The sequence below is a fragment of the Mirounga leonina genome, unplaced genomic scaffold (assembly GCF_011800145.1).
Source record: "Mirounga leonina isolate KUSES-001 unplaced genomic scaffold, KU_Mleo_1.0 Mir_171, whole genome shotgun sequence".
Lineage (NCBI taxonomy): Eukaryota > Metazoa > Chordata > Mammalia > Carnivora > Phocidae > Mirounga > Mirounga leonina.
This window is the reverse complement of record NW_023270436.1, coordinates 14,046,385-14,072,888: the sequence shown is the minus strand read 5'-3', so window position 1 is coordinate 14,072,888 and position 26,504 is coordinate 14,046,385. Positions and strand designations below refer to the sequence as shown.

General features: G+C 48.6%; 1 protein-coding gene across 1 annotated transcript in view; it reads left to right on the top strand.

The window, feature by feature from the left end:
• The window catches only part of KSR2 (kinase suppressor of ras 2), a 400,598-nt gene that overhangs the window by 82,342 nt on the left and 291,752 nt on the right, over positions 1-26,504 (top strand). Inside the window, exon 3 of the mRNA XM_035017093.1 lies at positions 3,349-3,499. Coding sequence (XP_034872984.1) covers positions 3,349-3,499 — 151 coding nt within the window. The remainder of the gene's footprint in view (positions 1-3,348; positions 3,500-26,504) is intronic.

Genomic DNA, 26,504 nt, shown 5'->3' with positions numbered 1-26,504 from the left:
GCCACTCATTAGCTCAGTCACCTTGGCCGAGTCATGTTACCTTTTAGACTGGTGCTGTCCAGCAGAACTTTCTGCAGTGTTGGAAATATTTTATATCTGTGCTGTCTGATGGAGTGGCCACCAGACCCAGGGAGCTCTTGGGCACTTGAATTGTGATTAGTTCATGTGACTGATGAACTGAATTTTTAATTGTCTTTAATGTTAATTAATGTGGCTGGTAGCCACCATATTGGACACCACCGACTGAGGGCGTTAGTTTTCTCATCTGTTAAATGGGGGTAATGATTGTCTCCTCTTCTGAAGTAGCTAGAATGATATGATGAGATGGTCCATCTAAAATGTTCCGCTCACATTTGGGCACCTAATAGCATTCAGCAAATGTCAGCTTGTTATTATTGTTGAAAGCTTTGGAAGTAACAGGTGTGGACCACATCCTTAAAATCTCAAGGATAGTGAGATTTTCCTACCCTCTTGGATCCCAGGTCCCCACTCTTTCCAGTGTCCAGGCCTTCCTAATGAAACCAGTCACTGAATATTTGGGGCCAGGAGTTGTCCTAAGGGCTTTACACCCAGGATCTCAACTGTTGAGGCTGTTCAGACCCTCACAATGGTCTTTTGAGGTGGGGACAGTTATCGCCATTATGCAGAGCAAGAATCTGAGGCTCAGAGATGAAGCGACTTCCCCTGCTAGTGAGTGGATGGTGCTGGCAGGAGAATGCAGCTCAGAAGGACTCTGGAGCAGGTGGGAAGCACTGTGCTTTCTCCTCCTTTGTCTGTTGCTGGGGACTCGCTGAGCTGGGTAGACAAGGGGGTGTCCCCCTTGCCTGCAGGACCAAGTGCCATTTCTCATGGTGCACCCTTCTTCTTGCTTGAAGAGGCCCGGAAGATTGTCTTCCACCTTTTGTCTTTTTCAGACCTTGACCTCTATGTGAGCTCGCCTGAACCCACCAGATGCTGAGCTAGATGAAGGACCCACATATTCCTCCATCCCTGCCCCTGCCCCCACCTCATGCATGCTCATTTGATGGTGTATGATTCTATGTTCCTTTATTTCCTTCCCAGGATGGAATTTTCATGTGAATATCCTTAAAATGAAAGGTCAAGTATAACTACAGACAGTACATTTTATTTGCAAGGGCCAATCCACTTTTTAGAGGCTTTTGGGACCAATTATTTATCAAGCGGGGTGAATACAGAGACAAAATCATCTCAGCCAAGGGCTGAAATCTGGTGGCCTCCAAGCTGTTCCTTGTATCTGATGCACAATTTTTGTTTGTCTGATACGGTGTTTGCAAAAAAAAATTTTGAGCCAATATTTAAAAGCATAAAGAGTTTGCATAAAACCCCTCCAGATCTCTGGCTTCTCTCGAAAAAGCCGAATTGTTGAACACAAGGCACTGAATTTCCATCTGGTGGCAATGACCTGATTTCTGCTGCCCCTTCAGATCATGCAGGCTCCTGCTAGTTGGCAGTTTTGCTCATTTACCTGGCCTGCAGGTGCCCCAGCTCTGGCTCTTACCTTAGGCTGTTAGAATCCTGGCTCCACCAACCAGGGGATGGGGAGGAGCTGGGGTTCCAGCTCTCTGCCTGCAGCTTCTGCATGCGTCCACCAGAGGTCCCCTTTCTGAGGGGGAACCAGCAGTATGGCGAAGGCTCCGAAGTAACAGCCTGGGTTCAAACTTACTTGCTGTGCATCCCTGCGCAAGTGGTCTAACCTCTCTGAATTTTAGTGTCCTAATTACAGACCAATGATGATGATGATGAAAGTACTACTTTATGTGGTCTTTGTGACATTTAAAGAAAACCCAAGAAAAGCCCTTAAAACAGTGTGCCATCCGTTTCATTTTCGCTTATTATTGTCATTTTATTGAATGGAAGTGCATCTGCTCTGTTAGTCCGGGTTTCCTTAGGCTTTGTCCATTTTTTATGTCATTATTACTTCTGTGATTTTTTTCCTGTGACCCCAAATTTCAGTGGAAATTTAGTATTTGGGGAGTAAATGATAGGATTAAAATGCACAAGTGACTCCTGAAGCAAAGAGGAGAATTCTTTTGGGTTGTGAATGAGTCCCTCTAAATGTGATTTTTTTTGTACCTTCAGATCCTGGACCATCACTTTTCTTAAAGTGGGCTTTAGGAGCCATGTGTCCCTATTTGAGAAAAGCCCTAAATGACTCAAGTATTGTTTTCTCCTGCTCCCTGCCCTAGTGAGTTGGAAAGGCACTGATTTGACTTCATGGCTTTTGCTCTGCATCTGTTTTGAGGCTGGGAAAGAAGTTTTCCTCCTTCTGGCTGCCAGTTAAATGTCCGTACTGGGGGTTGGGGGGCGGGCAGGGGAAGGTGTCCGATTTTGTTGTAATATGCAGATATGGCCACAAGAGGGCAGAAGTATCCTAGTGTCCTAGAATCTCCATTTTTAGTATCTTAAAGTACTTATTTTTAAATAACATATGTAAAAACATTGGATACCATTAGCTACTATAAATGAAGGCTCTCCATTTTATATACACATATGATATAGATGCATAAATATGCATAAATGCATAAAGATGCATAAATATCAAAGTTTGACAAATTTCAAGGTGTATCTATATTATGGTGTCTGGGGACATATCGTTTTGGGGAAGGGGGGTGGTTGCTGGTGGTGGTGAAGGGACATTTACAGCTGGCAATCCTGCCTTTTCTGTTCCCAGCCCATCTTTCCAGAAGTGTTCCTGTCCCCACCCCATGCCATACTCCAGCCTTACTACTTTGTCTTAGAATGTAAAGCCGTGCCCTATGGGGCTCAGACACAAATCCGGTTTCATTTCCAGTGCTGAGCTACCCACGGGATTCCAGCTTACCGCCACTTTGGGTTCCTAACCCCCCAATCTAGACCCTAGAAGGTGTGGCCAGGGAGGACAGCCATCAGGAGACTTGGGCTATCCAGTTTGCTCTGCTCTGAGTTCTCCCTGTACTGGGGACAAGCCAAGCTGAGCAGGAGGCATAGAGGGCCATCCAAAGACGAGGAAAGTGGAGCCCGCCCATAAGGAGTTCAGAAGGTACGGGGCGGGGGGCGTGGGGGAGACAGATAATTAACTACCACCGTCTATGGACCACTGTCTGTATGCTAATGATAGGGGTTACCTTACCAAGTATGCGCACTTAAGACCTCCATTGTACAGGGGCATAAAGTGAGGCTCAGAGAGGGTAAGTGACTTGCCTGAGGTAATGAGTGGCCAAGCTGAGATTCAAACCCAGGCCTGTTTCCCCTAGGTACCGCTAGATGGCAGTGTGGAGGCTCAGCCCACTCACCTTCCCTCCGGGCACCCGAGGTGTGTTTACCATCCTTCTTCCTTCCCTCCTGTAGGAAATCACCCCTGGCCAGCTGAGTCTGGAGGACCTCTTGGAGATGACAGATGAGCAGGTGTGTGAGACGGTGGAGAAATACGGAGCCAACCGGGAGGAGTGCGCCCGTCTCAATGCCTCCCTGTCCTGCCTCCGGAATGTCCACATGTCAGGTGAGCAGGCCCGGGGGATGGAGACTCGTCCCCAGCACATCGGCCTCGGTTCCTCCCGATTTCCGTGCCTGTGCTGCAGGCCAGGATGAGACAGTCAGCTTTGGATGGTAAATATCACTCACGAGCGGAGAAAAGAGGGGATTCGGGAGCCAGAAGGGGTGAGGGCAGTTCTTGGAAGCTCATGCTCAAGGGAGCACTGAGGTTGTAGTGCATTTGGTTCTGGATAATAAGAGCCCAGATATGGAAATCCAAGGTGTGCATAGGTGATCAGGGTCTTTGTACCTTAGACATTCTTAAATGCCTTTGCATTTTGGGTCCACATCCATCTAACTTCTTCTTCTTCTTCTTCTTCTTTTTTTTTTACATAAACAATAGACATTCAGTGTAAAATAAAACAAAAAATAGATAAAAAGAAAAGAACTATCCCAAGCTTTGCCCTCTAGGGAACCTACCGTTGTCATTTTGGTAAAAAGTTTTGGTGTAATTCTTCCAGACAAATGGGTATGTGCATCCTCTTTTTAAACAATAGAATTAAAAAAAAAAAACAATAGAATTAGGGGACGCCTGAGTGGCTCAGTCGGTTAAGCGTCTGCCTTCAGCTCAGGTCGTGATCCCAGGGTCCTGGGATTGAGTCCCACATTGGGTTCCTTGCTCAGCAAGGAGCCTGCTTCTCCCTCTGCCTGCCTCTGTCTCTCTCTCTCTGATAAATAAATAAAATCTTAAAAATAAATAAATAAATAAATAAACAATAGAATTAGGATTATCCATGCGCATTTTGAACCCCCCCCCCAATTAAATAACCTCTGTGACTTGTTTTATCAGCTTGGGGTCCAAATTGTTAAAAAAAAAAAGCAAAATTCAACTAGATGAATTGGAGATCAGTTATGAATCGGGCAGAATCCCTTCTAGCAAGTAGAGAAGTTGCACAAGAGAAGGTTTTTATGGGCAGGAGGGTAGGGCAAGAGTTATTAGCAAAACAAAAGAGAGGGTTGTTTCCTGAGAGGTTAAAACTAAGTCTGGGTTTGCTATCTTGTGGGGGTGAATGACTCCATTTTGGGAATTTTTTTCTTTTTTTAGTAGGCCTTAATGTGGGGCTTGAACTCACCACCCTGAGATCAAGACCTGAGCTGAAATCAAGAGTTGGACGCTTAACCAACTGGGCCACCCAGGCACCCCTGGGCTTGTTTTTTTCTTTTTTCACATCATCTGTCTTTGATCTTTCCCATTAATTGCTCAAACCCTTGTTTGCCTTTATTAGCAGGACATCACATGTCGTCCTCTTGAATTGCCCGCTCCTCACTAGCCTCATGATTTCCCTGCAAATTCTGGGGCCTTTGTAGTCAGAAGGGATCGGCTCTGCAAACACCCCTAAATCTGGTCTACCTGCATGGTTGTTTCAGTTTCTGCCACTAGGTGTCACTGTAGGACCTCAGTCTGGAACCGTCAGGCATCTGCTTAGCCACAGAAGCCTTTGCTGGATTCAGCGTGGAACATTCAACAAGTTATTTCCTGACTACTATGTGCCAACAGGGCTGGGATACAGCAGGGAATGAAAGAGAACATATTTGAAACAGGTCATTGGCCTGGATTCCTCCCGCCTCCCGCCCCCTGGTGCATGCCCTTTTGTATTCTTTCTTGCTAGCACGTCCTTATCAAAGCTACGGTCATCATCAAAATGGACCCTGAGTCAGAGGCTGTCCTCTTATTGAAGGATATTTGGCAGCATCCCTGGCCTCAGTTATGAGATTAATAACGGTATCATCCTTTCTCCTCCCAATTCCGGTCATGACAAACAAAAATGCCTCCCGATAGTCTGGTGAACATTACCAGGTAGCTTTCCAGAAAGTTTGTATCAATTTACTCCTCTCCCGGCTCCTCCACCCCCGCCCCCCATGATACATGAGAGTGAACACTGAGGTTAGGTGGTTAATTGCATTTCCGAGTTCACATCTTCCCATCAGAGTTTGGTGAAGTTCTTCTAAGTAGAGCTGGCCTCCTGCTCTGCCTGAAACAGGTGTTTCTGTCAACCCTCCGCAGGCTGAGCACTCATCCTTGGTGACATCTTGGGCTGGGCGAGACCTTGAGAGGGCCTCTACTCTGGTGGCTTTCAGTTTTTTTATTTTTTTTTTTTAAGATTTTATTTATTTGACAGAGACAGCGAGAGAGGGAACACAAGCAGGGGGAGTGGGAGAGGGAGAAGCAGGCTTCCCGCCAAGCAGGGAGCCTGATGTGGGGCTTGATCCTAGGACCCTGGGATCATGACCTGAGCCGAAGGCAGACGCTTAACCAACTGAGCCACCCAGGCGCCCCTGGTTTTCAGTTTTGATCAAGATGCACAGAATTGAATTGGATTTACATTGCAGTTCTGTACACACACACACACACACACGCACGCACGCACACACACACCTGAAATGAGTCTCGTGAAATAGAGAATTACCATCAAACTCATTCTTACTATGTATGGTATTTTGCATTGTTTTCTGTTTCATTCTGTATCACTTACCCAATGCTGGTAATGACCCATCACTTTCATGTCACACCTCACTTACAGGGTGTGAGCCATGGTTTGAAAGACGGTGATCTCTTCGATCCTGGTGGGGGAGAATTTTTTTCTCTCTATCCTTCTGGATACTTGGCTGAGATGGCCCCTGTAATAAAAGATTAATAGGAGAAAACAGAGGTTTACTAACATGGATCCCTTCTGTATATGTGGAAAAGCCTTGGGGAAACTGGGTAACTCTTCAGAGTGGCCCAAGGCATCACCTTAAATCACATCTCTAGCTAAAGACAAAAGAGAGGGTTAGGCGGGGCGGGGTGGGGGTGGGAGAGAGGCAGTTACGGGAGGTGACCAGGAAAAGCACAATTAACAAGGGGAAGGCGGTTGTACGGAAGTCTCTGCCTTCTCCCCTGATAGAAGTTTCTAGAGTTTTAGAGTCACCCTTCTGATACCGAGTTGGAGACACCCTTATACATGGAGGTTTCCGTTATCAATGTCAATGTCTTTTACAAAAGTGAGACTTCTACTCGGGTTTCAGAGCTTCCCCTCTGTCTGCTGTTTTTTCAAAATAATCAGCCTAAAATAACCCTTATGCCAAAGGGACATATTTTGGGGTAGCAAATTCCGCTCCCCTTCATCCTCCTGCCTCTACCAGCCCTTCCCAGGCAGCTCAGATCCCGTCTACAGTGTCCTGCCTCCAATACAGCCTTATGACCACTGGGACCTTGGCAACGGTGGCCAAATGCTGCACGTTTGTCTAAATCCTACGGCTCTTGGTGCTGAGGTCAGCGTGGGAGCAGCTCAACTCAGCGCCATGTGGGGTGCATTACATTGCACAACCCAAGGAGGTGTTGGAAGCGACGAACTTTGTATTACTGGTTACGAGGAAAGAGGCAGGGAGATAGCTCTGCAAGCACAGCCTCTCCCAACAACAAAATTGGGGGAGTTTTAAGCAGCAGGTGTGTGTGTATTCACGCAGGAGTTTGGCAGAGGACAGTTCAGTCTAGAATTGGGACAAAGTCATCCTAAGGTGACAGGAGTCCAGGTCCTAGTTGGTTGAAATCACGGGCCAGCCTGGGTCGCATCGTCAGCGCTCTGACTCCAGTTAGCCCTGTGTTTGTGCACTCAGAGGGGTTTAAATCCTGCAGAAATGACACAAGAGTGGGCATTGGGTCAATCTTGACTTCTGAAAAAGCACTGGGAGTTTTACCACTGATTTACTGTCTCTGCTGTGGTCAGACTATGTCCTGGCTTGGTAGTGGCTATTTGTGTTTTACATTTTTTTGTTCCCTGAAAATCATTAACTGCCGAGATCTATTTTTTTTCTGCAATTTTGATGCATCCCGGGAAGTTCTTCGAGAAACATGTTTGTGCAAATAACACTGGCCAGGCATCAATCATAAAACAGCCGGGGTCCTCACATGACTTGGCTGATGTTAAGAAAGCTGTATCTCATCTTTGTTTTTCTGGGGACCCCTAACTCCGTCTTGTCTACACACCCAGTTCCGAATTTCCTTGGTGTCACACTTTACTTCTGCTCTTCCTGTTTGCAGCAGGGCTGCTCGTCACATTTTAATTTAAATTTTGACCTTTTTTGGGGGAGTGATTTTTTAAAAAAAGTGGATGCCTATCTCTTCACCAGACTGTAAGCTGCAAAAGGGCAGGGATCGGACCTCTTTTTGCTCACCATTTTATTCCCAGCCTGATATCAGTATCTGGTACACTGTAGGGACTTAGTAAATATTTCTGAAATAAAAGTTTTTTTAAAAAAGATTATTTATTTATTTGACAGAGAGAGAGCGCGTGCACTGCGCACAAACAGGGGGAGCAGCAGAGGAAGAGGGAGGAGCAGACTCTGCTGAGCGGGGAGCCCAATGTGGGTGGGGCTTCATCCCAGGACCCTGGGATCATGACTTGAGCCAACGGCAGACATTTAACCAACTGAGCCACCCAGGCACCCCAATATTTCTGAATTAATACACCTTTTTACACATGTAGCCCATGCAAATCACCAGTGGCTTAAAGTACATGGCCTTTTTCATGGGTTGCAAAGAAAGCTCAGAATTTGGCTTCTGTTTGGAGCCAGAACTCTTCACCTTTCCCCCTCGAGCCTTTGACTATTGGATAAGTCTATTAGTTACATAGTTTTCTGGATCAGGCATGGATTTCACATCTTGCTCCTGCACCACTGCCTAGAATTCCCTTTCTCTTTGTTTTCCCAGTGAATCCCTGCTTATCCTCACACCCAACTCCTGCCTCAAAGCCTCTGCACTTTGTTGAGTGAATAAATGAATGAATGAATGAACAAACGAATGAATGAATGATTCTGTCACCAACTGACCGTGTCTTACACTGGTTGTCAGTTTCCTGGCCTCCCTCCCTCATCTGACTGTGACCTCCCATAGGGCAGGTGCAGTTTACAAACCTAGCTCCTGGCTCCCGGTGCCCCTGTTGAGGGAAGACTCAGGAAGCAGTTTGATGTACTTGCTACTGGTCTCCACCAGGAGGAAGCAGTGAGCCATCCTGGACCCGTCCTTCTTTTACATCTTCCCTTAAATATGATCATTGGTTCCTAGAAGCTTCTAACTATCTTGGGAGCTGGATGATTCCATCATTTCCTGCCCTTCACTTTAACCAAAAACGTTATCCCAAACTAGGGAACAAAGTAGTGTCTTTCCCGCGAGACTCTTGTTCTTAAGCGTCATCCCATATTTATTCGCCCTGGTAGCCCCAGTTCTCAGCTGGAGGGCTGGCGTCTTTCACAGCGATGAAGTCAGATATTTTAAATTCTGGTGTGTACTGGTTTGTTTGTTTGTTAAATGCCTGAAGGAATACAAGTTGTGTTGAGAAACTCATGGAAGCAGATGGAGACAAGTAAGCTTTATGCCTGGTGGAGTGTGTATTCTCTGCCTCCCTGTCTCTCTCTTAGAAGATCGGGGCAGCTTTATTGTAGACGTGTGACTCTAATCTTAGTTTTCTTCTTGGGTTTTGGGGATACCTTTGCTTCCCGGTGTCCAAGAAACCCCCAAGTTAGGAAAAAATGAACCCTTCTTCCTTTTTCAGAGCTTGTTAGGTCAGGCTTAGCCTGAAACCAAAGAACCCTCAATTGTCCTTTCAACAAGTTCAGGGGACCCCAAAGCCATGATATCTTAACCTTTTCTTGTCATATCAGATGTGGCCTGAAACCAAAAAACATTCATTCATTCAACAAAATTTGTCAAATGCCTGCAGTATGTCTCAGGTACTGTTCTGAGCTCTGAAAATGCATGCTTAGAGGTCTGTCCTCAGGACTTTCCATTCTAGCGGGGGTGGGGGGAGACAGATGACGCGTTATAATCATATGAAACAAGTGCATCGCAAAGTATGTTAGAATAAGTGCAGTGGGGGGAAGAAAAAGAAAAGTAGAGAAGTCTCAGGGGGTTGGCAGTGCCCTCCAGGAATGGGAGGGCAGGCTGTCCTATTAAATAGCGCAGTCAGGGCAGGCTTCCGTCCTCTTCAGTTTTCCTTTCTGCTTTCCGCTTCTCAGGCCTTCACTGTTTGCTAACGGTATGGAATCTGGACAAACTCTGGTTCTGCCAAATTCTGGGTCTGCCACCTATCAGCTACGTGATTTTCAGTATGACGTCTCACAATTCTGAGCTTAGTTTCCAAAGTAGTGGGATGAAGGTGATGATCATTTCCACCCATTGGTTGTTGGAAGGATTACATGAGATGGTACAGGCAAAGCACGGGGCCTGGCTTGGATTAGGTACATGATGAGTCTTATTGTTACCATTATTGTCATCATCATTAGCACCATTCCCACCCCCCGTCCTGCACCCACCATCACCACCTTCTCCACTGAAGTTCTACCACCATCACTACCCATCACCACCACCACCATCCACACCATCACCATCACCACCAACACCACCATGATCACCAACACCATCCACACCATCACCACCAACATCACCATCACCACCAACACCATCCACACCATCACCACCAACATCACCATCACCACCAACATCACCATCACCACCAACATCACCATCACCGCCAACATCACCACCATCCACACCATCACCATCACCACCACCATGATCACCAACACCATCCACACCATCACCACCAACATCACCATCACCGCCAACATCACCATCACCGCCAACATCACCATCACCAGGGTCCTCTAGCCTTTCTCTGCCCACAACTCTCTTCCCTCTACCTTCTTGCCATCCTCCTCTCTTTTTTTCTCCAAAGGGCCCCTGGCCTTCAGTTTTCCAATTACGCTTCTCATTCTTTGTTTCTCTGATTTCCCTTCTCTCTGAGCCGCTGTCTCCCTCAGCACTGCTGCTTCTTTAGAACCTATTCCCCCCCACCCCCTTTCCGGTTTGACTTGATTGTTCTCTAGAGGTGGCCCACTTTTCCCCCAGCCAAGAACATTAAAGCCCAAGCAATTTTTCCATGGCTCCCAGCCCCGTTTTCTCCATCATGGTCAGTACAGAGCTGAGGTCCTAGGATGAAATGAATTTGTTGCTGGAAGAGTGTGTTCCTGCCATTTGCTCGCCCCTCCTTCTCCAGCCCCAGACTGGAGCCCTCAGGCCTGAAAACCACAAGCTTGCTCCTTGGTACTTCCCTCTCTGGATCACAGCTGCTTATCAGAGAAGAGCCCGGAGGGGACAAGGCTCAGAGATCAGAGTGCAGATGCTGTATGTTTCCTTCTCTTTCGTTTCCTCTTTGTCCCTACTCTTCTTGGGCTTTTGACAGTTTTCAGACCAATAATGGGCAGTCATTTGCATCTTCTCTTTCCCAAGGACAAACCCAGGTCCCAGATAATGAAGACCTTGCTTTTCTCCTTCCTTCCTTTCTTCAGCACTTATTTCTCACTTACTTCTTATGCATCGGTATGTATCAGGCACTGTGCTAGATTCCAGGTCTTGGGGGACTTTCTGAGGGCTTCTGGGTGGAGCTGAGACCCAGAGCAGGAGGGCGAGTTCTCCTAAGGACTAGGGGGTGGTGGGGGCATGCAGAAGTGCCCTGTGGCAGGAGGCAGAGTACAGCGTGCTAGGCACAGACAGACTGGTGTGACTGCGGGTGCTGAGGAGGGCTGGCCTCCAGGGTGGACCATGGCACGGAGCTGGTGTTGCCGGGTGTGGAGCAGAAGATGCATGGATCGCTGTCCAGTTTCCAGGCAAGCACTCTGGCTGCAGAGTAGGGGGGTGGCTCAGAGCGAGTTGCCAGGAAGTGCAGGAGGAGGCTCGGGGAGGGGCAGGTGTTACGGGCCTGTGGAGCGCAAAGGTCAAGAAAGAATTCTCGAGATGCTGTAGGTTGCAATTTAGTAAGTTTATTTAAGTAGCCCCGGGGACAGGGCCCGTGGGCAGAAAAAGCAGCCCCTTTTGCTATATGAAGCTGGTGATTATATGTTTTGTGCTCGAGGGCGAAGGAATGTGCCAGGGGGTAAAATGTCTTTGGATTTCTACTCATAAAACTACCTTCCCAAGATTTTTCTAGTGCTTATCATTGAGCTTGACATTAATTATCGGTGCGATATACAAGCAGTCAGGAGACCCTTGAAAAATGTAGCAACCAGCACATATTTGATCCTTATCGGAGCTTTGCAGGCTGTGAGCCAGCCTTCTGGGCTAAAGATGAACATTTTTCTGCTCCTTTCTCTCATCTCAGGGAGAGAGGAGGCCAGGGTGCCATCAGCAGGCAGGTAGCCCCAGACCCCAGCAGCCTCTCGGGAGCTTGCTTCGCCAGGCCCAGGCCCCCTCTAGTTCCTCCCCCTGTGTGTGCAGGGGGAAAAGACTGGCAGCCAGGAGAAAAAACAGGATGCAGAATGGCCCCAAAATAGGACAGCTTCAGACGCTCTCTTGCTCCTTCCCAGTGTGGGCCTTGAATGAAGCCCACTAGAACCCTGCCTTCACCGCAGCCTTCCTTTGACTAGAACAAAGAGTAAGAGCAGTCTTGACTGCCCTATTGTTCCAGTTGCTTCTAACTTTGGGATGGCTGGGCAGGCGGAGGGAGAGTGGCCCCTCCCAAAGCCCGCAGGGTCTGGTGTGTTCCAGAGCTGACGTCCTTTCTTTCCTTCATTGTACACTCTCCAGCCCTGAGCTGTGGGTTCTCAGGAACCCCTTACGCACATGGAGCGCCACTTTGGGTCTCTCGATGCAAGTGATAGAAGCTTAATGCAACCTTACAAACGGCTCATTCATTCACTCGATGAATACCAATCTAACTTCCTGTGTCAGTCACCATGGGGGACTAGGGACATAGTGAGAGCTGGACCAGCTTCCAGCTCCCATGGACCTTATATTCCAGACCCGCACTGTCCAGTCGAGCAGCCACTAGAGTCATGTGATGAGTGAAAGTTATATCCATTAAAACGAAACAAAATAAAAAATTCACTTCTTCTGTCTCACCAGCCACCTTTCTAGTAATCCGTAGCTGCGTGTGGCCAGTGGCTACCCTATGGGAGAAGCAGAGTTCTGGGACATTCCCATCACCGCAGAAGGTTCTATCGGACGGTGCCGCTCTAGAATATATTGAAAAATGGTGATCGGTTTTATGCAGAGAATTAAAATAGGGGGACATGAGGGTGACCAGGTGCCTCGCTTTGATGGGGTGGTCGCAGTGGGGGTGTCAGTCAGAGCTTACCAGTGAAGCAGAACCAGGAGGATAAATATATTAAGAGATTAGTGCAAGGGATCGCCTTATGCGATTGTTGGGGCAGGTGGGGCAGGCCATCGGAAGCGGGGGGCTGGACTGGAAGTGGCTGTCTGCCTTTGTTCTGCTCTTTATGCCTTTTGAAGGATTGAATCAGGCCCATCCAAATTATTGAGGATAATCCTCCTGACTTAAAGTCAGCTGATTATGGACTTTAATCACATCCATAAAATACCTGCGCAGCAACCCCCAGATTAATGTTGGATTGAGTACCTGGGGACTCAGGCTTGGCCACGTCAACCCATTGAGCAGACCATCACAGTGTGCCTCTCTGAGAAGGTGACATTTAAACTAAGCCTTGAGTGACAAGAAGGTTTACCAGACACGAAAAGAGAGGGGAAAGCGCATTTTGAGAAGAGCAAATGGGTTAGGCAAATTCCCAAAGCGTTTTTAAGGAGCAGAAAGAAGGCTCTCATGGCTGAACCATGGCACGTGCTCTGGTGAGTCTTTGCTGTGTGTAACAACTAACTCCAAAAAACTTAGTGGCTTAAAACAACAGCTGCTCTGTTATTGCTCAGGATTCTCTGGATGGCCTGGGCCCAGTGGGGCCGTTCTTTCGTTCCATGCCTTATGGCTTGACTGGGCTGGAACATTCAGGATGGCACACGTACATGGATGGCAGTTGGCATTGGCTGTTGAGTGGGAGTTCAGTTCAGGCTGTCTGCTGGGGCACCCACATATTGCCTTTCCATGTGGCTTGGGTTTCTTATAGGAGGAATGAGTGTTCTAAGAGGGAGGAAGGGGAAGCTGTCAGGTATCTTAGAAGCTAGTTCTGGAACAGGTACAGTGTTCCTTCGGCTGGTAACTGTTATCAGTGAGGGTCAGTTGGAGAGAAGAGCCACTGTGAGTCTAACAGGAAAATGAATTTACCATAGGAGTACAGATCTTAGACAACTGTAGGAAGAACTGGGGAAGTAGAAGTTCCTAAGGGGAGACTGAAGATTCGGAGAAAGGTCTCTAACCTGTCCTGAAGTGGGGAAGCCAGCCTGGGTTGTTGGAATCCTCTGGAAGCCAGCATGCTCATTGTTGCAGGGGAACCAAGAAGAGGGACTGGAGTAGATGCCTAAGGAAGGTTATTAGTTCTTTGGAGCTGTTGCCTCTGTGAGTTTGCAGGGGAGTGTCTGGTGTTGGATTTGAGGTCACTGTTGGTCACCAGGGCCCACTTTCAGGATGAAGAGTTGGCCATGGAGCGGTAATGATGAAGGATAAACTAGACCAGTACCTCTACATCTGTCTCCTGTTGTCCCTAACCCATGTCTCAGAGCATCATAACTCCTCCTTCCTGTACTTCCCAAATTTTATACAGCTTTGGCCAACTCTAACCTGGGACCCTACAGAGAAGGGGATTCTGGAAACGTGGGTGCCAGCATCTAGCCAAGTTGACAATACACTAGTGCAGTGCAGGGAGCAGGGGCAGCAGGATGGAAGGTACGGGGGAGGGGAGACAGGCGGGGACCAGCTCCTCAGGAGCCTTAGAGCCATGGCAAGAAGCTTGGGTTTCTTTGAAGCAGACTAGGAGGCTGTTGGAGGGGTTTTAAGAAGGGAATTGTCTTGATTGGATTTCATTCAACTCATAAGTCAAGGATGAATGGAGCTGGGTTGGGGCAAGTTTCAATCCATTGGTCAATCTTCCTTCTTCCTTCTTTATGCCTTAGTCCTGCTTCCCTTGGACTCGGCCTCAACTTTCCCTGCTTATTTAATTCCACCTTACTTTTCTCAACTGTAAAATGGGGATGCTGGTGGCATCTTCCTTATGGCGCAATTGCCAGAAAAGAAATGAGTTAATATAAATAAACACTTAGCCTGATGTCTAGCAAATTGCATGCCTAATATATGGCTGGCTATGATTATCTTTATTAATTTTTTTTAAGTCCGTCTCCCACCCATCCTGCCCCTGGCCTTTGTCTTACAGCCAGGGAAGCAGAACCACAGCTGAGAAACCTCATCCAGGCTTCATCTGCCCTTCCCGATATAGCTGCTACTTTTACTTTCTTGCAGGCCACCTTTGGCCCCTCTCTGGAGCCCCCCTGCCACTTCATGCGGTTAGCTCTGGCTTTTGTAGGAACCCCCAGTGAGAACAAAGAGAACCTGGCTCCCAACTGTCTTCTCTGATCCGAGCCACGGTCCTCCCTCTCTGTATTCCTTGCACCTGGGAGGTAACGGAGTAGAAGAATTGGGCACAGAACTGAGACTGAACCTGAACTGTGTAGTCTGTGGGGGCTGTACTGTTTGAGGATTGTGGGTTCTGTGTCCACTAAACCAGATGAGCTGAATCAGACCCAAACTGACTGTTACATCTGAGAATCAGACCCCAGCTCCTTCCCCCAGCCTCCCGGTTGGTTCATCTCCAGATGTCTTCATTAGCTTATCCCACCAGTTACCCTGACCTAATTGCTTTTCCTTGAAAAGCCTGCCTCAGGGCCTTTGCACAGGTCATCCTTTCTGCCTGGAATGTTGTCCATGGCTAGTTCCTTGTCATTTTGGTCTCGGCTGAAATGCCACCTTCCTGGAGCATCCCACGTGCATCTCAGCCCCTCACAATCCCATTACTCTGTTTTGTTTTCTTAATGGTTCCTATTTGTTTGTTTCTCTACTCCTCACCAGAAGAGTGGTTCTCAGAGCTGAATGTGCATCAGAATCCCTAGTAGGGCTCCTGGACTTGCTGTTTTGGCTGGTCTGGGGAAGCACCCAGGCACCTGCATTTTTAAGAAGCTCCCAGTTCTGCTGGGGCCGCAGGTCTGGAGACACCACTTTGAGAACTACTGTGCCAGCCCTGTTCCAGAGCCTGGCTCAGAACTGTTGAGTCACAAGCAGTCACTGAGTGATTAAGTGAATGATGGTGGCTCATGATAACAGTAAGAGCAGATACTGGTTGGTTCTTACTGAGAGAAGCAATGTGCCGGATAATTGACAGGCAGCACTGGCTCATTTAATCCTTTCAACAGCCTCGTGAGGTTTATATGTTTATTTTTTCTGTTTACTGGTAAGAAAACTGAGGCCCAGAGAGGTAGCCTCCTTGGCCAGGGTCACAGAGCAGTGTCTCAGAGCCAAGGTTGGAACCTGGGTTATGGATGGGGATGGCTTGCTCCTTAACCCTGCAGGGGGGGTGTCCAGGTATTTCCCTTTGCTCAGCTGGAGTGTGCAGCCCTCTGGGGGGCTCGCAGGGGTGGAGCAGCTGAAACCAGAAATGAGAGAAAAAGACATTATTTAGAGCATATATGTAAATACTAAATGACAACCACATTGCACATTCGCAGAACACATTCAGTTTTAAGAAGCCCCTGCCTGCCGATGATCTTATTTGATCCTCACGGATGTATGAGTGGTGGGCAGACCAGGATGAGCGCCCATTTCACAGGTGGGAAAACTGAGGCCACCAGCAGCAGGCCACTCCACCTTGCCACAGAGCTGGAGTTGGAACTGCAGCACCTGTTTCTGCTGCTCAGCCCCGAGCCCTTTCTACTGTGGGGTGTTTGGGGATGCTGGTGAGGGGGCCACATTGCCCCTCCAGGTTGGATCCCAGAGCTGCAGAGCTGGGACACTGCCCTGAGGCCGGTGTGGCTGGGAAGGTCTGAACTCCCTGGAGCCTCTTCAGAGCCCTGGGAGGCTCCCCCTTCTCCCAGCAAGGGTTAGTCTCCCTCGGTGAGTATTTCTGCCCTATTCTTAGCAGTGGTTCTGGGAGAGAGTGGGTATCTGATCCGTGGGTATGTGATTATATGTGAAAAGTTCAGTAAATGTGTGGGAGGAAGCAGGGAGTGGAGAGAAGTGGGAGGTGGAGACAAGTGTTCTCAGGTGGTGTTATTGTTTGGAACCAAATTTGAATACCGACTTAGACTCTTGTATGACAAGTGCCCCAACTACTATTTGGGGAAGGGGGAAGAAAAGGCACTTTTGTTGTTGTTGTTTGTTTGTTTTTTAAGATTTTATTTTTCTATTTTGAGAGAGAGAGAGAGTGCAAGAGAGCGAGCAGGGGGAGGGGCACAGAGAGAAGGAGACTCATGCAGACTCCCTGCTGAGTGTGGAGCCCACACTTCTGGATCCCAGGACCCTGAGATCACGACCTGAGCTGAAACCACGAGTCAGATGCTTAACCGACCGAGCCACCCAGGTGCCCCAAAAAGGCACCGTTTTGACTAAATTTGCAGATTATTTAGTTTTTTCAAAATGGATACATAGAGGGATGCCTGGGTGGCTCAGTTGGTTAAGGGTCTGCCTTCGGCTCAGGTCATGATCCTGGGGTCCTGGGATCAAGTCCCACATCGGGCTACTTGCTCAGCAGGGAGCCTGCTTCTCCTTCTCCCTCTGCTGTTCCCCCTGCTTGTGCTCTCTCTCTCTGACAAATAAATAAATAAATTCTTAAAAAAAAAAATGTTCAAAATGGATACATAGAAAACAATTCTAGAAGGAGATACACTTGGATATTTAGCATAGTTGTCTTAGATGAGGGGTGGTTATTATTTCTCTTTTGCTTGTCTGAATTTTCTGTCTTTCTGGGCAAGAAACAAGTAGCTGTGTAACTTCGAAGAAAAAAAATTGAAGGAAAAAAGTCCTTGAATCCGGTTTGTTTACCTTGTTCTGTCTCACTTACCAGACGTTCCTCCCAGCTATTGGTGCCTGGTGGGGCTCAATGCTCAGACCCTGCAGACTTTGATGATTTCATTTATTTATTAAACCCCTCTTCTTTTTTTTTAAGATTTTATTTATTTATTTGAGAGAGAGAGAATGAGTGAGAGAGAGAGAGAGCATGAGCCAGGGGAGGGGCAGAGAAGCAGACTCCCCACTGAGCAGGGAGCCCAATGCGGGACTTGATCCCAGGACTCTGGGATCATGACCTGAGCCAAAGGCAGATGCTTAACTGACTGAGCCACCCAGGCACCCTATTAAACCCCCTCTTTGCATCTGTTCAAAAGAGAAAACCTCCTGACGGCATGTGTTGAAGTAAACCTTCCCATGGCTTAGCAACTCCTGATGATACCTCAAGACACAACATAAATGCCACCACTGCCAGGAAGCCTGCCTTGATTGCCCCTGCTCTCATCTTGGCAGTTATCTGACAGTTGTTCTAATATACAAACCTCCCAAATCAGATTATAAATTCCTAACTGTCACAGGCGCCATCTCTTAGTAACAACAATAATAATAACAATAAATGATTAAAAGCATATTATGTATCAGGTATTACCCTAAGCTGATTTTAAGGAAAACTTTACTTATGCTTCAGAACTTCCCCAGGAGAGGGGCACATGGGTGGCTCAGTCAGTTGGGTGTCCTACTCTTGGTTTCGGCTCCGTGATGATCTCGGGTCGTGATCTCAGGGTCATGAGATCGAGCCTGGCTTCGGGCTCCATGCTTAGCAGGGAGTCTGCTTGGGATTCTCTCCCTCTCCCTCTGCGTCTCTCCCTGCTTGCATGTGCGTGTGTGCTCTGTCTCTCTAAAATAAATAAATAAATATAAAAAAAAAGAACTTCCCAAGGAGATAGGGACTCTTACATTCTTCAGTTTTCAAATGACAGAAAAAAGGTACAGGGAGGGGAACCTAGTGATCCAGGGTCACATGGCCATCCACCAGCAGCGGCCAGGACTTGAGCTCCACAGACCGCACCCTCCACACAAACACAGTGCTTCTTTATAAGTTTTCTATAAAGTACTCATCATGGTAGCAGAAGTATCGTTGAATGAATTAACAAACAAAAGAACTGTCATAATTTAATCATGGGAACCGTGCCCTTGGAGTGGAAGGTTGAAGCATTTTTAGATTTGCCCTGGGAGAGAGAAGTGAGCAGAAGACAGTTTCTGTCTCCATGTCAGTGATGGGCTTATGGGGTAGAGATGAGGAGCAGATAACGAGAGAGGATTCTCTCTAAGACAGAGGTGGGCAAACAGCCCACAGCCAAATCCTACCCTCTGTCTGCTTTTGTAAGTAAAGCTTTATTGGAACACCGCCATGCTCATTTGTTTACATATTGTCTATGGCTGTTTTCACACTACGATAGCAAGCACTGAGCAATGTGGCAGAGTATGGCCCAGAAAACCTAAAATATTCACTCTCTGACTTTTTACAGAAACAGCTTGGTAACCCTTGCTATAAAAGACCAGGCAAGAGGTGAGTGTCAGCTCAAACAAATGCACACATGGTCGAAACCAGAAGAGATCTCAAGCTGATGGAAAGAGGGAGGAGGGGAGTAAGTAGGCAAAGAGGTCCCCGGGGAGAGGAGGGGCATTGTCCGTGGTGAACTCGATGGTGAGGGTGAATTACTATCTGCACAGCAATACAGCATGTACATGGAGTTGCCATCTATTGATTCCTTATAATACTATGTGCCTAGGGGAAGGAATAAAGGGCATGGAGGATGGGCATGCCCAGAGAGGTTAAGTAACTTGCCTAGGGTCACACAGCCAGGACATGATAGAGCCTGCCTGTTCTCAAACCCGTGCCAGTCTAACCCAAAGGGGGCAGTTTCATCATGCAGTGTCCTGTGTGCCAACTTTTCTGGTCTGTCCCCACCAGACTGTGGGTTCTCTGAGGGCGGGGACCACAGCCCATTATCTCTGAAGTTGCCGTCCAACTAGTATTTTGTGCAGTGACCCACTACCCCAGTGGGATTCTGAGCATGGGGATGCCTCACGCTCCCCATCTCCCTCCTGACTTCACGCCTCACTTGGAAAAGGAAACCCGAAATGGCCTCCCTTCCCCCAGCCACATGAAGGACCGGTTGCCACCTCCAACCTCCGCGTCAGCCCCGTCCTTGGGCACAGAGCTCAGTTTAGTTCTATCATCTGATCATTTTCTTTCTTTAGCGCTTTTGTTTTTCCCCTTCTCTGTCTGGTATTTTGTGGGGGAGAAATGAGGTGGACAGGCTTTGTAATCAGATACCAGTCCTCCGTGACTGGGGCTGACATTGTTTTTCAAGCTTTCCCTTCTAAAGACCTTCTGCCTTCATTGTCGTGGAGGGTGGAGGGGCCAAGAGGCAGGGCTGTCGTTTTGCTTTAAACCCCCGAAGTTAGTGTCCAAGAGCTGGTCGGCTGCAAACCCCTGGATACTTTTTCCTCCCTGTGTTCATTGCCCTGGACACACCATCCCACCGGGGGCCACTTGGTGATGATGATTCCTGACGGCCGCCAGGAGGTGCTGCCTGATAATCTTCCTTCTCCAGAGCCACCAAAGAATTTGCTCAAGTGCCAACCGAGAAAGATCTACATGAATGCGCCAGCGACAAGGAACCTCGGTCTCATCCTCTCAACTTTCAAATAAGGAAGAACTGAGTCCCAGGGAGGAGACAGGCAGGGCCCAGCCCCGGCGGGAAGCAAGTGTGGGCTTACACCCTGTGTGTCGTCCACAGGGCACTCTGGGCAGGCTGGGCGCAGGTGGGTGGGGGACACCTTTCGTCTCTTTTTTCGGCTGCCTGGCCTCAGAGCAGGCTCAAGGTTCCTGCCCGCCTCTAGTCGGCTCAGACGGGGTCTTGCCACCACTGACCTCCCTGCAAGGCTCATGTTACTGTCGCTCTCTCACTGGTCTCTCCGCCAGGCTGCAAAACCAACTAAGAGAAGAAACCGAGCAACCTTGAAAAGCAGGCTCCAAATAGTAGCTGGCGGAGATGCAAAGGTAGCTCAAAGAGGCAGTGGCTTCATTTCCTCGGGAGACACCTCGCAAGAGCTTGGGGCCAGACTTGGGGTGACTCCTGCGGTAGGAGCCTTCCCAGAGCCTGTTGATAGGCTAAGAAGAGAAGCAGCCAGATTTAAAATCAGCATCTTCCCCTTTGCACATGCCCCTGGGCCACATACATAAGAGAGGCTGCCGTACTTGGCTCAGGAGACCCCAGGCGGTAGGGAACCTGGTCCAGCCCCTTCCCCCGTCGGAGCCTGTCTTTGAAACAGGCACCAAAATTTCCTAACCATTTGGTGTTGGCACGAGGAATAAGTGAGATGATGTATGCTTTCACCTCTATCTGGGGCTGCTTCCCCCTCTGCGAGCAGGACCTTACTTTGGTTCTTTTGGCTAGAATCAGTTGGAAATCCTATGACCCGAATGAGTGGGGCGAGTCAAAGGTTTCTCTCCCTGTTCTCCTGTTCTGCCTCCAGCCTCCTCGGGGAGGCAGGATCCTCAGGAGCTGACTGGCCACAGGGCCCTGGAGCTGGGGCGGCCTGCGCTGTGATGGGTGGGGGCAGCTGAGGGTTTCGCCGGGACTTCGTCCGGTTGAGCCGCTGAATTTGATAGAGCTGGTGCCCCATGGATTGGGGGCTTTGCAACCTTTTTAGTATTTTGGAGCAGAAAAAAGGTAACAATCGCAGTCTTCCTTTAACATATTTGGGAGGTTGGAAAAGTTCCTGTTGTCTTTTATAGAACCACGGGACTATATTTATCCCCCCAAAGTGAGCAAGCTTCTAGACTAAGGAGCATTTAGGGCAGGGAATCTGTGGGTTTACATGTGGTCCTTCCTCACTGAGCACGATCTCGAGGCTGTGGGGTGGGGGAGCCGTGCTTAAGAATGTGATCATTGTCTGTTAATGAAATCGGACCTCACCAGATCGTAGGCCCCTGGTAGGAGATCTTGGGGATCATAGCATGTAAAGGGCTGGCTTGAGGTTTCTCGACCTGGGCACCTTTGGCGTTTGGGGATGGATAATTCTTCGTGGCAGGGGCTGTCCTGTGCATTATAGGGTGTTTGGAGGCACCCCTGGCCTCTACCCACCAGATGTCAGTGGCATCCACCCCCCTGCTCTTCAGCTGTGAAATCAAACATGCCTCTAGACGTTGTCAAAGGTTCCCGGTTGAGAGCCACTGCCTTGACGATGCTCTGGCTCAGATGATGACAACTTAAGTATTCTGAGGCCAGACGAAAGCCAGGAGATTTTGTGGACTGAGGCTCTGTAAAAGCACAGAAAACCATAATTGAGTTGAGAATTGGATTTTGGCTTATCAAGCCCAGAGCAAGATTTTCCCAAGGGTCCTTAGTCACATTTACAGGAACCAGATGAATGTTAGGAGCTTTGATGTGGCTCCCCCGCTCCCTCACACACGCACACACACGTGCACACACATACACATACACACAACACAATCTCCCCCTCTCTTCCCAGGGACCTTGTTACAACTTGAGTTTTGCGGATAAACAGCTCCCGATCATCCTTTTCCTTGAGGACAGATTCCATGAAAGGGGACAATAGTGGACATTGCCCTGGGCGGGAGGCCAGATCCTTGGATTAGCCCTGCCCTGACTTCTCTGGTTATGGGAGTCTGGATGAACCACATGGCCTGGCTGAGCCTGGTGTCCTGGTCTGTAAGATGCCCGGGGACAGGAAGGATGGTCAATAAAATCCCTCCCCAGTGATTCCATGTCTGAGGTTTGACCTTCACGCCAGGCCAGCAAAGGGACAGCAGGAACAATGTCCCCATCCTCATCGACAGCTCTTCGGCCCATAGCATGCCTTCCAAGTGGTATTATGGTTATTATTGCATCGAGCTCCCATATCAACTCGGTGGCACCTTCTTTGGATTCTTTGAACATAAGAATCTAGTCTGCACTTTGCTCTTATTTCTTCTGCTTGCAACAGAGGCTGTGGGCTGGCTCCTTCTTCCTAGTCTTGGATCAAATGCCATAGGAAGCATTCAACACACGGTAGTAGTATGAATATTTGTCAGAGACAGGGGCTCATGGAGGGTGAGAGGGCCCAGGAGAAGGCCTGAATGCAGCCAAGTGAGTTCAGGGGCACTTTCTAGAGGAAGGACCAGCTACGTTTGGTTCTAAGGGGGACAGGCTGTGTTTAGATTTCCTTGCTTGCTTCCTGAGCTGATTATTTTGTTTTCTTGCCCACCAAATGCTGAATATCAAATCTGCTGGATATGCTTTCTTTCAAATGATCATAGCTCAAAAATTCTTATTTTTCCCCTGCAGTATCTTTCTGGACTTTTTTTTTTTTTTCCCAATATCTTTTTGGGCCATTTTGTGTTGTAAAAGCTGTCTGTAGACTTGCAGCGCTGAAGTCTGTAACATAACACATTCTGGGGGAAAGCATACCTATCTATTTTTTTCTTTTGAAAGAAGGAGGTAGTATGTAGGGAAAATGCCAGAACCTTACCCAAGTATATCCGCTTTCCTTTGATCCTTATACCAAAGACCAGAAGGTGAAAGAGGAATTTAAACGGAATTCCTTGTAACCCCTGACCCTGCGCTTCATTCAGCAGGGCCCTTCGGGTTCCTGGCTTATGCCACTTCTATGACAAGACACTGAGATTTGGGCACAGGGGCATTACGACATCAGGGTAGGGCCAGACGTGTTGGAGTGGAAGAGATTGGGGGTTTCTTTATTAAGGGAGGGCTTGGTGTCCGGTGGATTTTTCCAAATATTCATGGTGCTAATGCATGTGGAAAGGAGGATTTACCCCCTCCCTGCCCCCATCTTTTGGGGTCTCTCTCTGCGTGGAAGTGTATTGTTCCTGCTGTGTATGAGGCATTGCTCCACGTTATGACACTAGACATGTTGTGTGCAAGGACTGTCCACGCGTGGCCTCCTTTTATCCTTATCACGACTCTGTAAGGTTGGGGCTGCCCTGTTCTTTTTTTTTTTTTTAAAGATTTTATTTATTTATTTGACCGAGAGAGACACAGGGAGAGAGGGAACAAGCAGGGGGAGTGGGAGAGGGAGAAGCAGGCTTCCCACAGAGCAGGGAGCCCGATGTGGGGCTTGATCCCAGCACCCTGGGATCATGACCTGAGCCGAAGGCAGACTCTTAACGACTGAGCCACCCAGGCGCCCCCGGGCTGCCTTGTTCTTGTAAAAATGGAGGAGGCCGTCTTCAGAGAGGTGAATGGATTTGCACAAGGATGCTCGGCTTAGATAAGTCATGAAGTCAGCGTTGCCCTCGGGGGTTTGGCGGGTGACCGCTGCTTTACACCAAACCCCGAGGCTCTGAAGGCGAGAAAGGAAGGGGGTGGCACTTACTGAGAACCCAGGTGCTCTGCAGAAGTCACCCGAGGTCTGCTGAAAGAAATCCCGTGGACTTCACCCCTTAGATGCAGCTTTGAGGAACATGAACCATTGGGTGGTGGTGACTTGCTGGCCCACGTCCAGGTGATACTGGTGGGTAGTTTGATGCCCTAGGAGTAGACTGGACCAGAACAACTCAGCAGGTGGGCCTGGAGGGAGAGGTGGGGGGGGGTGAGGTCAGGAGGAGGTGGGGCCAAGGCTTGGAGTCTAAAGGAGAGTCCTGCTCTGTGATTTCAGGCCGCTGCTGGCCTGACCTTGGGTCTCTAATGAAAAGAGAATAGCGGTCCCTGTCTTTTCCTCAAAAGACGGGGTTGAGGATGTCGTGAGGCGATGCATGTGAGAGCTTATAGCTCAGCACCTGGTGTATAGTATGTGCTCAATAAACGACAGAGGCTGTTTTCACTATATTATTTCCAGTGGTCTGGTTCAAACAGAGCTTTCCAGGGGGCAGGAAAGAGTGATGGCTGCCTGGGAACATTTCTTTCAATGAAACATCCGGTATAGGGAAGATCTGGGGGTCCGTGCAGTGAAGGGGGTCGCCCTTGTCTGCTGCAGCATGACATTTTCCCTTCCCAGGGAGCTGAGTTAAATTTGCAGCCAGTTTTGAGGTCTGAGGGCTTCGTGCCTCAGTGTCGGCAGAGCAGAGGGGAGCCCAGGTACATGCCGAGAGTTTAGGGTGGGTGCCACTGAGTGGGAGACAGAAAGGAAGAAAGGGTCAGACTATCCCACAAAACAAGCATCATCCCACTAAGCCCCGGCTTTGCTGTCACATGGTCTCAGACTCTGGGCTCCTGCATCTTACCTGTTTGTAACCTTGGGAAGTCAGTGCGCTCCTTCAGCCCTTGGTGTCCCCATCTGCACGATGGGGATGAGGCTGGGCATTTGGGTGAGGCTGCAGAGGAAGGAGTGTATGAGCGGGGAGCACCCGATGGTTAGCAAGTTGGAGAAGGCGCAGCAGACCTGGCAGGGGACACAGGTCACTGTGCCAGAAGATCAAAGTGAGAAGGGACAAAGGTCAGTGTGGACACCACTGGCCACCTGCTCTGCACTCTGTGCCTGCATTGCAGGGTTGATGGCTTCTTGGGGCCACAGAATGTCCCTGGTTCTCTCTGACCCACCAGCCTCCTCACAGACTGGGGCTATGGGCAGTTTCCCATGGGGGAAGAACAGCTCAGGGCAGAGGGCCCTGGATTTGGACCTGAAACCTGCCTCGAATCCCTTGCACCCACTTCTGGGCTCACCAAAGAAAGTCACATCACTTGAGCTCTGGTTTCTCCCTTTAAAAAAGAGAATCGAAATTCTCGTTTTCCTTTCCGGCTGGGACTTTGGTGAGGACTGAACAAGGTGAGGTCCCAAACGTGTTTTGCTAGCTGTCAAGTGCCGAGAATCGGAAGGGGCCACGAGGCTGGCTCTGCAGCCTCAGCATCATCTGGGGCTGTTAGGAAAGAGGCAGGGTCTCTGGGTTGAAATAAAGTCCTTGAACCTCTGGTTGCCAGGGAGTCATCTAGAGAGATTGCAGCAGTCAAGAAACAATGACATTTTAGTGTGCGGTTCACGTCTGCACTCAGCTTTAACCAGCATTTATTAAACACCTACTGTGTTCCTGGCCTCATGTGAGAGAGCCCAGCTTTGTGGCCCTGGGCGAGTCACTTCATCTCTCAGCAACATCATTCCTGGCATGAAAATTTGGTAGTGATCTCTTCCTACTTCTTGGCTTGCTGTGAGGACGAAATGAGATCAAATATGCACGGTGCAGTGCCCGGCACAGAGTTACTGTGGCTGCCGGATAGCTGGTCCTTGCTCTTATTATTATGGAGCTATAATTATTGTTACTCTTCCGTGTCTTCACCCGTCTGATCTCATTTAATGCTTCCGGCAGTTCCGCAAGGATGACTCCTCTTTCGATGCCACTTCATTTTTGCATGCTGTCTTCCGTGTGAGTTAAGTGCCTGGCATTCATGGCCCCAATTTATAGATGAAGAAAGAAATACAGCCACCACAGCTGCGTGCCCCGATCTCAGGGAGGCAGAGAAGAGGGGTCCCTCACCTGCCTCTAGTGAGATGTGCCAGGTGGGGGCATGATGCTGGCACAAAACTTACCACCTAAGGGAAGAAGTAGCCAGGTGTTGGTGGAGAGAGGTTGTCAGCCCAAAAGAAGGATGGAAGAGGAAGGAGGTATGAAATAACCCCAACTTTCTTTCCAAGTGCATTTGTTGGGAAGGAAAGAAAGAGCAAAACAAAAACAAGTTCTGTCTGGGCGGACATGATTTAACGCGGCCAGGGGCATATAGACAACAGCATCAGGGAGTTTCTTGCTCTGGGGCAAGTATTTGGGTTTTTCATGCTCCGCCAGTTCCCCTAGAGACAGGGGCCCGCACTGGAGGAAGTTGGATTTGGGGACGTGTCACATCTCTTTTCTTTTACAGTCAAGAAATCTATTTATTTAATTAAATTTCCTTTGAGTTCGGTTTTTCCCTTGAGCTAATTTTCTCTTCTGTTTTCTTTCTTTCCTAAGCCATCGGTCAGGGCAGAATTTATCAATGGGAATGACAGTACTGGTAATAACAGAAAAACATGGTAATAAAACCCACATGACACCCACATCCTCTGTCATCCGAAGTCTGTGAAGTCACCTTTGTCTCTTCAGAGGAATCTGTCGTTAGCTTGTAGCTTATTTAGATCTTATTTTCATGGCCGCCTCAAGGGTTTGAAGCTTGAGGTCTCAGGGAGTTCTGAGAAAATCTTTTTAATCATCCAGAAACTATTCAGGCTTTCATCAGAGCTGGCAAACCTTCCTTCCCTCCTTCC